This window comes from Gorilla gorilla, chromosome 9, assembly GCF_029281585.2.
Source record: "Gorilla gorilla gorilla isolate KB3781 chromosome 9, NHGRI_mGorGor1-v2.1_pri, whole genome shotgun sequence".
NCBI classification, from domain to species: Eukaryota; Metazoa; Chordata; class Mammalia; order Primates; family Hominidae; genus Gorilla; species Gorilla gorilla.
In genome coordinates this window covers 21235668-21253231 of record NC_073233.2, presented here as the reverse complement: position 1 = coordinate 21253231, position 17564 = coordinate 21235668, and the positions used below count along the sequence as shown (strand labels likewise).

At 38.8% G+C, this 17564-nt stretch overlaps 1 protein-coding gene across 2 annotated transcripts in view; it reads right to left on the bottom strand.

Moving 5' to 3' along the window:
- Positions 1-17564, bottom strand: part of PDE3B (phosphodiesterase 3B) — a 220183-nt gene that overhangs the window by 10302 nt on the left and 192317 nt on the right. For both annotated transcript variants that reach the window (XM_004050742.5, XM_055355866.2), the window contains 2 exons: positions 2522-2725; positions 388-549 (listed from right to left, as the gene is read on the bottom strand). In XM_004050742.5, coding sequence (XP_004050790.5) covers positions 388-549; positions 2522-2725 — 366 coding nt within the window. The remainder of the gene's footprint in view (positions 1-387; positions 550-2521; positions 2726-17564) is intronic.

Here is a 17564-nt window from a genome sequence, read left to right as displayed (position 1 = left end):
TTTTAAATAAACTTTCATTTCTGATCTAAAACTTGCTTCAGTCTCTCCCTCTGCCTTATGCCCCTCAGTTGAATTCTTTCTTCTGAGGGGGCAAGAATTGAGGTTGCTGCAGACTCGGATTTGCGGCTGCTAACAGCGTTACCTGTAGACTCATGAGTATATTCAGCTCACTCAAGATAGGGAATAAGTTATTTTTTAAAATTTTAACAGCAAAGGCAAACAGAACACAGAAAATACTAAGAACCAAAGCAAATGCAACAATTTTTAACCCTTCCCAGTCAAAGCAACTCAGATTTCAAACACTTAATAAAGCTATCCAAAACCCAAAGAGTAGTGTCTTCTCATGACAGCTCTTAAAAATCCCACCAAGCTCAGGTTTCAACTTACCTGCTCATAAAATTCATTGACAATGCCTTCTGTCCATTTCAAATGCAAGTCTCGAACTTTTGCTGGGCCATTTATATCTGCCAGTTTGATGCACACCTGGCATACCAAGAGGCGATCATTTTCATTACTCCATTCTATGCCATTACTATTTACATCATTTGCCTATTTTGGAAAAACAACATCATTTTAGGTTCTGAAGGCATTTTTAAAACTTCTTGTTTTGTTTGCTTTTACCAAATTATCTTAAAACTGTTTCCTGTCTAAATGACAGAAAGAAATTTCAGCAAATAGTTCTTTTTAAAATCAGTTTATTCCATAATATGGACCTCTATTGGTTAAATTTCCTTTCTAAAAAATGCTTTCTAGAAAAACATATAACTAACCATGGGTTTCAATATTTGTGATTACCACAAAGAATCATGAATTATATGTGTGTGTGTGTGTGTATATATATATATGTATTTATTAAGTATAGTAGATACACAATATCAAAAAATCATATAAGAATTGTAACTACTTATTTCTACCTCAAAAAAGAACACTTAAGAAGCTAGAGAAGTTTGCCCTTGCTGTGAAAGGCAACATGATATAGTGAACCGAACACAAGTCTGAGAAGCTGGCCCTATAGTTTTAAATCCTGACTCAGAATGTCATGAATCAGCAAGTTGTATTCTGAATCAAAAATTCAGTGTGTAACAGTGAAAAAACTGCTTAACCTATTCGAATCTAACTTTCTTCATCTATGAAGTAGGAAAAGTAGTACCAATCTAGCCATGCTGCTATGAGGATTAATAAATGAAAAAATGCCTTGTTCACGGTAAATGTTAAATGTTGTTATTTAAATAAATGATAATTATTAGCTGAAAAAAAGCCTTTCAAGAACTAAAATTTCATTTTGTAAAAAATGAAAAGAATGAGCCACATCATAGCTTTTGAACTTCAGTGTGATGGTTGCTTTTTGGCACCAAACTCTTTCAGAAAAAAAAAATATATATGTAGAACACCACCATAGAAAACACTTGAGAGAAGAGATCTTTTGATTGACACTTAATAGGAAGTCTAGAGCCCCATTCATATGGCATTTTTTGAGAGACTTCAAAATAGAAGTCTTTAAGGAATACACATTCAAAGTATTGTGTTAGATAATCTTTTACCTATAAAAGGTGACTTAAGCACTTAAATGAATTTTATTTAAAAATTAAAGTGAATAAGACTATACAACTATGAAATAATTTTAAAGGTACCCTTACTTCTCACTGATTTTTATAAGCATTTCATTAATGTCATGACAGCAACATATATAAGGGTCTCCTTCCAGCAGGTCTAATCTAGTACTCCTTTGTTACCAGTTTCTCTACCCTGCAGGTACAGCTTCTTTTAGGTCACAAAAGTCATCAAGAAAATAGCAGCTTCCTGCAAGCCAGGGTGGGAATCTAAAGCAGTGGTTCTCAACTTTTTTCACCTCAAATGTCTGAGGGATAAAGCATAGTCCCATGAGTACCACTGTCATACTGGGGCAGTGATTCTTGATCCCCTGGTGAATATGAGTTCTTTGGCCTAGTACAATGTCTGTACATAGTGGGCAATCCCAATAAATACTTGCTGAATGAGTGAATTATTCTCAAGTAGAAGAGGGTGCTTCCTTTTCCCTACACTAGCCAGCTCAAGAATCACTAATATAAAGAAGGTATAACAGGTGCAGTGAGGTAGGCATAATTAACTGGATTCTTAGAATTAACTGGATTCTTAAGAAACACATAAAGTTAATTTTATATAATGCCTTACTTGACACTGAGCATGGCTTTGTCAAATCTCTCTTTAAACTCATTTGAAATAACTGGTTTGTTTCTAATAACTGGTTTGTTTCTCTGTGAAAAATATGTGAAATAAAGTCACAATAGTATAAGTTTATGTGTCAAAAGAAAATATAACAAGCAATAATATTTTAGGAAATGTTACCATAACAATAAAAATGTTTATTTTTTAAAATATAGGCATATATATTATTTTATATCAACTATTTATTGTTACTTCCTAAGTAGTAATAATTCTAACTTAACATTAAAAAACATATTTTATCAGTAACACTGACAATAAAGATTTTTTAAAACAGGCACTAATTTTCATAACAAACCTTGGCATTGAATTCTGCAAGAAAATCAAAATGCTTTTTAAGATCCGTAGCAAGGATTGCTTCGATGACTAAAAAACGAAAGCGCTTGAATTCCACATGATCGAGATGAAGAAGGAAGTTGTATTCTGGGCGAGAAAGATATAGATTCCAAGCTGACGCAGCATGATGATTTTCCAGAACAGATCTGTCATTGTATAAAACTGCCTAAAAAGAAATATAGAAAAATGAGGCAGACACCTCAAAGATATTAAACTTTAATATCTTTAATAACAGGTTGGAAGTATACAAACAATGAATACCTACTATATACTAGGCATTTTACCAGGTATTTTAGTACCTGTGAAAATAGGTTGTGATAATTTTATAAATGAGTAGACTGAAGTACAAAGAGGTTAAGATACACCTTTCCTTCCAACATACATAAATCTAGTAAGTGAAAGGGTTATTTATCTTTAAAGTTTATCTTTGCAGACACCATGCTGCCTCCCAAGAGATGTAAAGTTGATACTTTGAGGTCTAATTCATTTAATCAGAAAACCTTCTCAGATAAACTTCTGTGAATAAAGTCATTAGGGATCTAGAGCAGGTTTCAGAATACATTTCTGTTGTTTAGTCATTCTGGAGTCAATGGTGATGGTGACTAAAGAAGAGGAAGCAGTACTGTCCAGGGTAAGTAAGAGACCTGCCTGTCTGAGATGGACATATCCTGGATTCCCATCCTCACACAGTGCCTGGGAGTAAAACAGAACTATGTAACAGATAAAAACACAAATCCTCTGGTTCAAACGGTGTGGAACTACTCACTTTTTCTACACTTCACTCCAGCAGAAGACCCTGAGGTGCCTCCTCAGTACTCTAGGACTTTGGAATACAGACTTAAAATCAGTGGAGTATAGAATTTCTAAAGCCTCTTCCACCTCTAAAAATTAAGCAATTCTTTAAATTATTAAATAAGCATAGTAATTATTAAAAAAAACTTCTACAGCCAAGTTGTGTTAAAGTCCAGGGATAAAAATTAAAACCCTATCCCTGTTTTCATGGAGCCTACTGTGTAATGAGAAAGAAGGACGGAATGAGATCTCAGGTAGGATACATATTCTCAGAGCTTAATTGAATAGCTCTACTTATTTGTGAAAATTAGCTATAGCCTAGATTTAAGCACAGATGCATAACACCAAGTGATTATTTTTTAAGCTATTTGGTTTTATAAAAGCAATGGTATGATTTAAACTTTGCAATGAGCCATATAAAGGCATTTCATACCACCTGTAATACAACTTCTAAACATTATAAATACCAAACAGAAAGAGTAAGCTTCGAAAACTCCCTAAGGGGTCATTTACATTTAATAATGATTTGACTAATTCATGCTCAAATGTGACAAGGACTTAACTATGAGAACAGCTCTGTCTGTTCAGGAGGAAGTAATCCGATTCTGGGCTCAATAAAACACAATGTACAATGAGTGCCCTGTGAAGCTAGCTGACTTAATAAACTCACAGATAGCAAGATCAGTTTTTTAAAAAAATGAGCAATTTCGGAATTCTTTCACCATTCAAATTACCCTTTGAAATTGCCAAAGAAATGTAAAATGGGCGGAGGGGGGGAAGTCTGAATCAGTATTAGAATCTAGATATAATCACCATACTGGAAACTTCAAAGACATGGTGAAAATGAGAATGGATTGAGAAAAGCTAACCAAGTCACTGCATAAGAAGGAAAAAGCCTATATGAAGAGTAAGTGGAAGGGGTTCCCTGCTGATCCCCAGTAGACTCACAAGCTCAAAGATGAGTGGGAGGCAAGAAAGAATCATGAAGCAGTAAGTAGGAAGCAAATAATGCTACTTTAGAAGAATACTTGAAGGTAGCACACAGAGCAGCAGACCAAGCTTAAACCAAATAAGAAAAACATTTCAAGCAAACAGATAATGAAGCCTCAGCTCTTACTGCGGGCTCTTAGAAGCAGAGAAAAAAGACAGGGTCCCAGCTCATTTGGAGCTGCAATAAACTAACATCCTTTGACTTTGTGCTAAAGCATCTTGTTACCTGCTTTTTCTAGCTATAGATCCTTCTCTCTACAGCAAATACATCAATACTTTGGCAAAACAAATTAGTTGGTCATAAATCTTACTTTTCACCTTCTGAGTTGGAAAGATCTGAGAAGGGGTTTAATACAAACTGACAGAATCTTAGCAAATAGCAACACTTAAATAAGAACAAAAAGAGAAAACCCTTCAGACATAAGAAGGACTTAGATCATACAAAGGATAAGTCTGACTAATCTGAACAAATGTCCCCTTTTAAAACATAAGAAACAGGAGGAAACATTAACAAAAATCTAGGTCATAGCCATTATCTCATGACTAAGAAGGCACTTTTTTTTTTTTTTTGAGATGGACTCTCGTTCTGTTGCCCAGGCTGGAGTGCAGTGGCGCGATCTCAGCTCACTGCAAGCTCTGCCTCCTGGGTTCAAGCCATTCTCCTGCCTCAGCCTCCCGAGTAGCTGGGACTACAGGTGCCCGCCACCACGCCCAGCTAATTTTCTGTGTTTTTTAGTAGAGTCGGGGTTTCACCGTGTTAGCCAGGATAGTCTCTATCTCCTGACCTCGTGATCTGCCCGTCTCAGACTCCCAAAGTGCTGGGATTACAGGCGTGAGCCACCACACCTGGCCAACTAAGAAGGCACTTCAAGTGAAAAAGATTAAGAAAGATTGTTCATTTAAAAAATAATATTCCCAACTCAAAAAAAAATTCAGTAGAGAGATAGCAGATAAATAAGGTGCCACAGAACACAAAGCAGCTAGTTTTGTTGTTTTTTTATAGGGTAAAGAAATAGTCTTGACGAACAGCTGTTATCTCAGGATTCTTTTACACTGTTCTCGGTTTGTTCTTTTCTGTGTTTACGCTGCTATAGAGATACTACCTGAGACTAGGTAATTTCTAAACAAAAGAGGTTTAATTGAATCACAGTTCCACATGGGTGGGGAAGCCTCAGGAAACTTACAGTCACAGTGGAAGGCAATGGAGAGGCAGGCACCTTCTTCACAAGACAGCAGGAGAGGGAGAGAGAGCACACACAGGGGAGACTACCACTTTTAAACCATCAGATCTCATGACAACTCCCTCGCTATCATAAGAACAGCATGGGAGAACCCGCCCCCATGATCTAATCACCTCACACCAGGGCCCTGCCCTTGACATGTGAGGATTACAATTTGAGATGAGATTTGGGTGAGGACACAGAGACAAACCGTATCAGTTCTAAAATTTCTAATAATCCCTTATCTTCCTTTATCTTAGTTACCACCCTTGTTTTGCTGAAATACATTTTAAAATAACTTTCTGAGGATGGTCAAGATGTGATTGTTTAAAATCACTGCATATCTGAGAATCTCATTATTTTGCTCTCATGTAAAATGGTAGCTTAGCTGAATATAGAACTCTAACTTGAAAATAATACTCTTATGCCAGCACTTCCTATCTCCTCTCATTTTACTTATTTCCTAGCTCTTAAGTCATAATCTTCTCTTTCTCTCTCTGTCTGTCTCTCTTGGTCTCTCTTTCTCTTGCTCTGTCTCTCTCTCTCTCTTGCTCACACACATTATTTATGTATTTATTTTCTTGCTGTACTAGAATGTAAGTTCGATGAGGGGCAAGATTTTTTCCCATGTTTTATTTAATATAACAATGCCTAAATAGTGCCTATCCCACAATATGCACCCAATAAATACTTGAACAAATAAATGAATGAATAAATTCCCCTAGAATTTTAGAGACTTCATTCCAGTATTGTCTAGCATCTATTGTTGCTAAAATACAATGACAGTTGAATTTTTGTTCTTTTATAGATGTATTGTTTTCATCTTCTCAGGAATTCTTTTTTTTTTTTAAACAAAATCTCTGGTGTTCTGAAATTTTTCCATGATGTGCTATGTGTGGTGTTTGAGTTTTTTTCTCTATTCATCTTTCCTGGCACTTAGTGAGCCCCTTCAATCCAAAGACTCCCTTCTTTTTAGAACTTCCACTAGTCACATCTTGACCTAATCCCCCATGTCTTATCTTCTCCTTCCCTATATTCTCTTTTTATCTTCCTGGTCTATGTCCTGGGAGAGACTACCTGGACTTCTACTTCCAATGCTTATATTGAATTTTTAAAATTTCCTGCAGTAATATTTTTAGTTTCTAAGAGCCTAACTTGTTTTCTGATGTTCCTTTATTATAGTTTCCTGTTCTTACTTTATGGATGCAATATTTTTCAAATTCTCTGAGAATACATTTTAAAAAAATAATTAGATGCTTCTCTATTCCCTAGATTCTCCCTGTGGTCAGTTATTCTTTCCATCTTAGCCTTTTTTTTCCAAGCTTCTGATTAATGCCATGGCTGATGATCCTTGGTTTTCTGTGTATATAGAAAAATGAATTCTAAACTGGGTGCAGTGGCTCACGCCTGTAATCCCAGCACTTTGGGTGGCTGAAGTGGGCAGATCACGAGGTCAAGAGATCGAGACCATCCTGGCCAACATGGTGAAACCCCATCTCTACTAAAAATACAAAAATTAGCTGGGCGTGGTGGCATGCGCCTGTAGTCTCAGCTACTCGGAAGGCTGAAGCAGGAGAATCTCTTGAACCCTGGAGGCAGAGGTTGCAGTGAGCCAAGATCGTGCCACTGCACTCCAGCCTGGCAACAGAGTGAGACCCTGTCTCACCAAAGAAAAAAAAAAAAAAAAAGAATTCTAGATTTCAGTTGTAATCTCTCTGCTGTTATGTATGTTTTATTGTGGAGTCTCTCCCCTTGGGATGAGTGAGTGGGAACTATGTAAATGTGGATAGGGTTTGTTACCTAGCAAGTTTTGCTTTAGAATAATGGGTGCCAGCTATTAGATGTCTAGAATGAGAGAAATTTACTTTAGACTACTAATACCCACTCTAGGAACTGTTACTCTCTCCAGGCAGTTCCTTCAATATCTAAGAGATGAGTTTTCTGCCTGGAGGTAAACATAGGGTTTTAGTCACTCTGCATAAAGGTGTGTGTATGCACAAGGAGAGCAAGCAGGAGCAAATGGTAACAGGAGTCTCTGGGGTTCCAGCTATGCTGGGTACTTTTGTTTTATCTGTCAATATTCATCCATTTTTCATTTTCCAGAAATGTTATAAAAAAATTTTTATCTGCTGGTGATAATACCCATCCTCCTCTTATTGCTCTCTGTTGTAATGAACTTCATATCTTACTATCATTTTAATGCATTCTCAGAAAGAAGGGGAAACAGATTCATGTGTTTAATCATCTTAATCCATATTTTGGAAGGCAAAACATTTACAAATCTCAACTTAAAATTTTGTTTCCTTTTACCCAGTCTCATAAAAATATTCCAGAAATTTTACTATCTCAAGCACTAACCTGCATCTTTCAGCCAACTTCTCATTTGGAAATAGCTCAGAAATCTCTTAGAATCTTATTAATACTGACATTCCTCCAGGATATACCTGACTATATGTATCACCTTCTTTCATGGCAAGAATCCTCCTGTATCTTTCTAGCACACATTCCTTACCATGAGAATGAAGAAGAATGCTTGACCCAGCTGGTGGTATTATATGCTACTGTCTATAATACACTGGAACTATAATATCTTTCATTAATTATGGCCTGACTAGACCCACTGAGTTTCCAAAGATGAAAGAACCTACTTTGTTACTTAACCACATTAAGCCCTAGATTTTTACAAGGGTCCTTATCTCACAGGTGCTAGTTGAAGAAGGCCTCATAAACTTCGTTACTTTGGGAAGCACAGAACATTTTTCAGAAAACCTAGGAGTACTACAGAGCAAAGAATTCAGACATCCTTCAACATTCAACAAATATTTACTAAATACTTTTTGTATGTCAAGCACTATTCTAGGTATTATGGAATAAAAGACAAAAATCCCTGCCCTTGTGGAACTTTATATTCCATTGAGAAGATACATATAAAAAACAAAGTACATAAACAAAATATATAGTATCCTAAATGATCACTGCAATGGAAAAAAAGCAGAGAAAGAGCATAATGGTATAAAGAAGGGGATTTTGAAATTTTAGATGGAAGGAGGTGACAAAATGCGTGTACGGATATCTAAAGGAAAAGCCCTCTGGGCAGGGAGAACAGAAAGTGCAAACACTCTCAGAAAGGGACAGAGATGGTATTAGCAAGGAAGCCAGTGAGACTAGACTTGAGTAAGTTAAAAAAAAAAAAAAAAGAGAGAGAGACTTAATGGGACCAATAATGTAGGGCCTTGCAGAACATTTTATGATTGTCATTTACTAGGGGTAAGGTGAATGCCATTGGAGAGTTTACTATTTTGTTTTCATTTTTTTGAAACAGGGTCTCAAATGTTGCCCAGATTGGTCAAACTCCTAGGCTCAAGCAATCCTCATGTCTCAGCCACCCAAAGCATTGAGATTACAGGTGTGAGCCACACCGCCTGGCAAAAGAGTCTGGAACAGAGTGATGCAACACACTGAAACAGGGTCACATTCTGGCTGACGTGTTGAGAACAGACTGAAGGAGAGCAGACAACAAGCAAGGAGACTAGGTAAGAGGCTATGCATTTTCACAGCTGAACTCTCTAATCCATCTCCTTTCCATTCTAGCACTTCCTATGGCTTCATCTAATGGCAATTCTTAACAATGAGAACTTAGAAATAACATGATTATTGATATCATGTTCAGACTTCACAACTGTATTTTGATTAGGACAACAATTGAGTACGCAACTTGTATAAGTTGTTCATATAACATTGTTTTAAATTATCTTCATGTGAGAGAGTTAACACTGGAATTCACTCATTTCTAACATCCTTGAGGGAAGATATACTTTACGAAAATGAAAGCTGTAATAAAAACATAGAGTGGGCCGGCATGGTAGCTCATGCCTGTAATCCCAGCACTTTGGGAGGCTGAGGCGGACAGATCACATGAGGTCAGGAGTTTGAGACCAGCCTGATCAACATGGTGAAACCCTGTCTCTACTACAAATACAAAAATTAGCCGGGCATGGTGGCAGGCACCTGTAATCCCAGCTACTTGGGAGGCTGAGGCAGGAGAATCACTTGAATCCAGGAGATGGAGGTTGCAGTGGGCCAAGATCACGTCACTGCACTCCAGCCTGGGCAACACAGCAAGACTCTGTCTCAAAACAAAACAAAGCAAAACAAAACAGCAGAGTGGACTAGAACAGTAAGTAACTTCTACCTATGTGATTTCTGATTCAGGAGCTTCTCATGCCATCAGAAACAGTATAAAACCTTCCATATGTTACCTCCTTAATCATATCAGATAACTATTTTTAGGTTCAGAGGAATAAACCTTTATTTGAGGTCATACAGCTAATAAGTGGGCAATCAGAAATCTAAGACAGGACTTTTAATCTCGTCCAGTGCTTTTTCCACTATGCCATTAATCCTCAGGTCTATGATTCATCAAAGGACTAGGATTTTCAAAGATTATGATGTGCTAGGTTTGAGAGAATGGGCATCTGATTCTTACAGAATGGTATTGCAAATAAGAAAATATGTGCCACTTAGAAGGTACTTTTTTAAAAAAATAATACTTAGAAAGTGGGCAACTACTAGTAACTAGATTTAAATTCATCAGAAAGTTACCTCTGGAAATCATGAGCTATTAATAAAGTCTCATTGGATAAATGAATCACACGGCCCTTTTAACCCATTAACACACACACACACACACACACACACACACCCCATTATACCCATTTACACATATACATATTCATAGTTCCCTACATGCCTTCCCCCGACCCCAACACACATGCTTACAATTCAAGACAATATATCTCCTATTTTTAAAAAAGTTGGAGTATATGAAAGAGATTGAAGAAAAAAAAGAAAAACAGAAAATGGCTACACAAAATGAAAGGATCAGAGCCAACATTTAAACATAGAATAAAGAAGTGGGAAGTGAGATGAATTCAGCAACTATCACTGAGCACCTACTCTTCATAAAGCATCCAATTAGAAACACACAGATCACATTTCAGGAATCCCCAGCATAAACAAACCCAGCTACCACACAAAAATCTGCTTAAACCACAACCACACTAAATTCTACTTAAAACCACGTATTTAGGGCCAGGCGTGGTGGCTCATGCCTGTAATCCCAGCACTTTGGGAGGCCAAGGCAGACGGATCACGAGGTCAAGAGATCGAGACCATCCTGGCTAACACAGTGAAACCCCGTCTCTCCTAAAAAAAAAAAAAAAAAAAAAAAAAAAAGCTGGGCGTGGTAGTCCCAGCTACTCCAAAGGCTGAGGCAGGAGAATGGCATGAACCTGGGGGGCGGAGCTTGCAGTAAGCCGAGATTGCCCCACTGCACTCCAGCCTGGGTGACAGAGCAGGACTCCATCTCAAAAAACAAAACAAAGCAAAACACAACACATATTTAGTTCCAAGTCCTAATGTTTAAAGCTATTGCAATTACAGTATCTATTTGTTGAGAACTCTTGCCTCCTTCATGCAAATTGTGACCTTAAAGGAATTTTATATTTTACCAGCTATACTAGGTACAAAAATAATATACCAGAAGAATTTTTACATACACTAATATATTCAGAAGTAAGAGATTTTAGGTCTGGTATTAAGGCAAATCTTAAGGGAAAAAAGAGAACAACAAAAAAGATTAATAGTTCTCAACCATTATAGCTTTCTAGCCATACAATGGGCCTAAATAGGAGGAACAGAAATCTTTTTTTTTAATTTTATTATTATTATACTTTAAGTTTTAGGGTACATGTGCACAATGTGCAGGTTAGTTACGTATGTATACATGTGCCATGCTGGTGTGCTGCACCCATTAACTTGTCATTTAGCATTAGGTATATCTCCTAAAGCTATCCCTCTCCCCTCCCCCCACCCCACAACGGTCCCCAGAGTGTGATGTTCCCCTTCCTGTGTCCATGTGTTCTCATTGTTCAATTCCTACCTACGAGTGAGAATATGCGGTGTTTGGTTTTTTGTTCTTGCGATAGTTTACTGAGAATGATGATTTCCAATTTCATCCATGTCCCTACAAAGGACATGAACTCATCATTTTTTATGGCTGCATAGTATTCAATGGTGTATATGTGTCACATTTTCTTCATCCAGTCTATCATTGTTGGACATTTGGGTTGGTTCCAAGTCTTTGCTATTGTGAATAATGCCGCAATAAACATACATGTGCATGTGTCTTTATAGCAGCGTGATTTATAGTCCTTTCTGAATATACCCAGTAATGGGATGGCTGGGTCAAATGGTATTTCTAGTTCTAGATCCCTGAGGAATCACCACACTGACTTCCACAATGGTTGAACTAGTTTACAGTCCCACCAACAGTGTAAAATATTCCTATTTCTCCACATCCTCTCCAGCACCTGTTGTTTCCTGACTTTTTAATGATGGCCATTCTAACTGGTGTGAGATGGTATCTCATTGTGGTTTTGATTTGCATTTCTCAGATGGCCAGTGATGGTGAGCATTTTTTCATGTGTTTTTTGGCTGCATAAATGTCTTCTTTTGAGAAGTGTCTGTTCATGTCCTTCGCCCACTTGTTGTTGGGGTTGTTTGTTTTTTTCTTGTAAATTTGTTTGAGTTCATTGTAGATTCTGGATATTAACCCTTTGTCAGATGAGTAGGTTGCGAAAATTTTCTCCCATTCTGTAGGTTGCCTGTTCACTCTGATGGTAGTTTCTTTCGCTGTGCAGAAGCTCTTGAGTTTAATTAGATCCCATTTGTCAATTTTGGCTTTTGTTGCCATTGCTTCTGGTGTTTTAGACATGAAGTCCTTGCCCATGCCTATGTCCTGAATGGTAATGCCTAGGTTTTCTTCTAGGGTTTTTATGGTTTTAGGTCTAACGTTTAAGTCTTTAATCCATCTTGAATTAATTTTTGTATAAGGTGTAAGGAAGGGATCCAGTTTCAGCTTTCTACATATGGCTAGCCAGTTTTCCCAGCACCATTTATTAAACAGGGAATCCTTTCCCCATTGCTTGTTTTTCTCAGGTTTGTCAAAGATCAGATAGTTGTAGATATGCAGTGTTATTTCTGAGGGCTCTGTTCTGTTCCATTGATCTATATCTCTGGTTTGGTACCAGTACCACGCTGTTTTGGTTAGTGTAGCCTTGTAGTATAGTTTGAAGTCAGGTAGCGTGATGCCTCCAGCTTTGTTCTTTTGGCTTAGGATTGACTTGGTGATGCGGGCTCTTTTTTGGTTCCATATGAACTTTAAAGTAGTTTTTTCCAATTCTGTGAAGAAAGTCATTGGTAGCTTGATGGGGATGGCACTGAATCTATAAATTACCTTGGGCAGTATGGCCATTTTCATATTGATTCTTCCTACCCATGAGCATGGAATGTTCTTCCATTTGTTTGTATCCTCTTTTATTTCATTGAGCAGTGGTTTGTAGTTCTCCTTGAAGAGGTCCTTCACATCCCTTGTAAGTTGGATTGCTAGGTATTTTATTCTCTTTGTAGCAATTGTGAATGGGAGTTCACTCATGATTGGCTCTGTGTTTGTCTGTTATTGGTGTATAAGAATGCTTGTGATTTTTGTACATTGGTTTTGTATCCTCAGACTTTGCTGAAGTTGCTTATCAGCTTAAGGAGATTTTGGGCTGCGACAATGGGGTTTTCTAGATATACAATCATGTCATCTGCAAACAGGGACAATTTGACTTCCTCTTTTCCTAATTGAATGCCCTTTATTTCCTTCTCCTGCCTAATTGCCCTGGCCAGAACTTCCAACACTATGTGGAATAGGAGTGGTGAGAGAGGGCATCCCTGTTTTGTGCCAGTTTTCAAAGGGAATGCTTCCAGTTTTTGCCCATTCAGTATGATATTGGCTGTAGGTTTGTCATAGATAGCTCTTATGATTTTGAGATATGTCCCATCAATACCTAATTTATTGAGAGTTTTTAGCATGAAGGGTTGTTGAATTTTGTCAAAGGACTTTTCTGCATCTATTGAGATAATCATGTGGTTTTTGTCTTTGGTTCTGTTTATATGCTGGATTACATTTATTGGTTTGCATATATTGAACCAGCCTTGCATCCCAGGGATGAAGCCAACTTGATCATGGTGGATAAGCTTTTTGATGTGCTGCTGGATTCGGTTTGCCAGTATTTTATTGAGGATTTCTGCATCAATGTTTATCAAGGATATTTGTCTAAAATTCTCTTTTTTGGTTGTGTCTCTGCCCGGCTTTGGTATCAGGATGATGCTGGCCTCATAAAATGAGTTGGGGAGGAATCCCTCTTTTTCTATTGATTGGAAAAGTTTCAGAAGGAATGGTACCAGTTCCTCCTTGTACCTCTGGTAGAATTCAGCTGTGAATCCATCTGGTCCTGGACTCTTTTTGGTTGGTAAGCTATTGATTATTGCCACAATTTCAGAGCCTGTTATTGGCCTATTCAGAGAGTCAACTTCTTCCTGGTTTAGTCTTGGGAGGGTGTATGTGTCGAGGAATTTATCCATTTCTTCTAGATTTTCTAGTTTATTTGCGTAGAGCTGTTTGTAGTATTCTCTGATGGCAGTTTGTATTTCTGTGGGATCGGTGGTGATATCCCCTTTATCATTTTTTATTGTGTCTATTTGATTCTTCTCTCTTTTCTTCTTTATTAGTCTTGCTAGCGGTCTATCAATTTTGTTGATCCTTTCAAAAAACCAGCTCCTGGATTCATAAATTTTTTGAAGGGTTTTTTGTGTCTCTATTTCCTTCAGTTCTGCTCTGATTTTAGTTATTTCTTGCCTTCTGCTAGCTTTTGAATGTGTTTGCTCTTGCTTTTCTAGTTCTTTTAATTGTGATGTTAGGTTGTCAATTCTGGATCTTTCCTGCTTTCTCTTGTGGGCATTTAGTGCTATAAATTTCCCTCTACACACTGCTTTGAATGTGTCCCAGAGATTCTGGTATGTTGTGTCTTTGTTCTCTTTGGTTTCAAAGAACATCTTTATTTCTGCCTTCATTTCATTATGTACCCAGTAGTCATTCAGGAGCAGGTTGTTCAGTTTCCATGTAGTTGAGCGGTTTTTAGTGAGTTTCTTAATCCTGAGTTCCAGTTTGATTGCACTGTGGTCTGAGAGACAGTTTGTTATAATTTCTGATCTTTTACATTTGCTGAGGAGAGCTTTACTTCCAACTATATGGTCAATTTTGGAACAGGAGTGGTGTGGTGCTGAAAAAAATGTATATTCTGTTGATTTGGGGTGGAGAGTTCTGTAGATGTCTATTAGGTCCGCTTGGTGCAGAGGTGAGTTCAATTCCTGGATATCCTTGTTAACTTTCTGTCTCATTGATCTGTCTAATGTTGACAGTGGGGTGTTAAAGTCTCCCATTATTATTGTGTGGGAGTCTAAGTCTCTTTGTAGGTTACTCAGGACTTGCTTTCTGAATCTGGGTGCTCCTGTATTGGGTGCATATATATTTAGGATAGTTAGCTCTTCTTGTTGAATTGATCCCTTTACCATTATGTAATGGCCTTCTTTGTCTCTTTTGATCTTTGTTGGTTTAAAGTCTGTTTTATCAGAGACTAGGATTGCAACCCCTGCTTTTTTTTTGTTTTCCATTTGCTTGGTAGATCTTCCTCCATCCTTTTATTTTGAGCCTATGTGTGTCTCTGCACGTGAGATGGGTTTCCTGAATACAGCACACTGATGGGTCTTGACTCTTTATCCAATTTGCCAGTCTGTATTTTTTAATTGGAGCATTTAGTCCATTTACATTTAAAGTTAATATTGTTATGTGTGAATTTGATCCTGTCATTATGATGTTAGCTGGTGATTTTGCTCATTAGTTGATGCAGTTTCTTCCTAGCCTCGATGGTCTTTACAACTTGGCATGATTTTGCAGTGGCTGGTACCAGCTTTTCCTTTCCATGTTTAGTGCTTCCTTCAGGAGCTCTTTTAGGGCAGGCCTGGTGGTGACAAAATCTCTCAGCATTTGCTTGTCTGTAAAGTATTTTATTTCTCCTTTACTTATGAAGCTTAGTTTGGCTGGACATGAAATTCTGGGTTGAAAATTCTTTTCTTTAAGAATGTTGAATATTGGCCCCCACTCTCTTCTGGCTTGTAGAGTTTCTGCTGAGAGATCCGCTGTTAGTCTGATGGGCTTCCCTTTGTGGTAACCCAATCTTTCTCTCTGGCTGCCCTTAACATTTTTTCCTTCATTTCAACTTTGGTGAATCTGACAATTATGTGTCTTGGAGTTGCTCTTCTCGAGGAGTATCTTTGTGGCGTTCTCTGTATTTCCTGAATCTGAATGTTGGCCTGCCTTGCTAGATTGGGGAAGTTCTCCTGGATAATATCCTGCAGAGTGTTTTCCAACTTGGTTCCATTCTCCCCCTCACTTTCAGGTACACCAGTCAGACATAGATTTGGTCTTTTCACATAGTCCCATATTTCTTGGAGGCTTTGTTTGTTTCTTTTTATTCTTTTTTCTCTAAACTTCCCTTCTCGCTTCATTTCATTCATTTCATCTTCCATCACTGATACCCTTTCTTCCAGTTGATCACATCGGCTCCTGAGGCTTCTGCATTCTTCACGTAGTTCTCGAGCCTTGGCTTTCAGCTCCATCAGCTCCTTTAAGCACTTCTCTGTATTGGTTATTCTAGTTATACATTCGTCTAAATTTTTTTCAACGTTTTCAACTTCTTTGCCTTTGGTTTGAATTTCCTCCTGTAGCTCGGAGTAGTTTGATCGTCTGAAGCCTTCTTCTCTCAACTCGTCAAAGTCATTCTCCGTCCAGCTTTGTTCCATTGCTGGTGAGGAGCTGAGTTCCTTTGGAGGAGGAGAGGCGCTCTGCTTTTTAGAGTTTCCAGTTTTTCTGCTCTGTTTTTTCCCCATCTTTGTGGTTTTATCTACTTTTGGTCTTTGATGATGGTGATGTACAGATGGGTTTTTAGTGTGGATGTCCTTTCTGTTTGTTAGTTTTCCTTCTAACAGACAGGACCCTCAGCTGCAGGTCTGTTGGAGTTTGCTAGAGGTGCACTCCAGACCCTGTTTGCCTGGGTACCAGCAGCGGTGGCTGCAGAACAGCGGATTTTCGTGAACCGTGAATGCTGCTGTCTGATCGTTCCTCTGGAAGTTTTGTCTCAGATGAGTACCTGGCCGTGTGAGGTGTCAGTCTGCCCCTACTGGGGGGTGCCTCCCAGTTAGGCTGCTCAGGGGTCAGGGGTCAGGGACCCACTTGAGGAGGCAGTCTGCCCATTCTCAGATCTCCAGCTGCGTGCTGGGAGAACCACTGCTCTCTTCAAAGCTGTCAGACGGGGACATCTAAGTCTGCAGAGGTTACTGCTGTCTTGTTTGTCTGTGCCCTGCCCCCAGAGGTGGAGCCTACAGAGGCAGGCAGGCCTCCTTGAGCTGTGGTGGGCTCCACCCAGTTCGAGCTTCCCAGCTGCTTTGTTTACCTAAGCAAGCCTGGGCAATGGTGGGCGCCCTTTCCCCAGCCTTGCTGCTGCCTTGCAGTTTGATCTCAGACTGCTGTGCTAGCAATCAGCAAGACTCCGTGGCCATAGGACCCTCCAAGCCAGGTGCGGGATGTAATCTCCTGGTGTGCCGTTTTTTAAGCCCGTGGGAAAAGCGTAGTACTGGGGTGGGAGTGACCTGATTTTCCAGGTGCCGTCTGTCACCCCTTTCTGTGACTAGGAAACGGAACTCCCTGACCCCTTGTGCTTCCCGAGTGAGGCAATGCCTCGCCCTGCTTCGGCTCGCACACGGTGCGCTGCACCCACTGTCCTGCGCCCACTGTCTGGCACTCCCTAGTGAGATGAACCCGGTACCTCGGATGGAAATGCAGAAATCACTCGTCTTGTGCGTCACTCACGCTGGGAGCTGTAGACCGGAGCTGTTCCTATTCGGCCATCTTGGCTCCAGCCGAACAGAAATCTTAAATACAGTCAGAGTTTTGCTGGTTTGATTAAAGACAAAAATATTGACAGCAAGGACTCTAGAATTTCACACAACAATGAGTTATTTCAAAAACTGTCTATTATTTTCTAGTTCAAGAAGTTGATT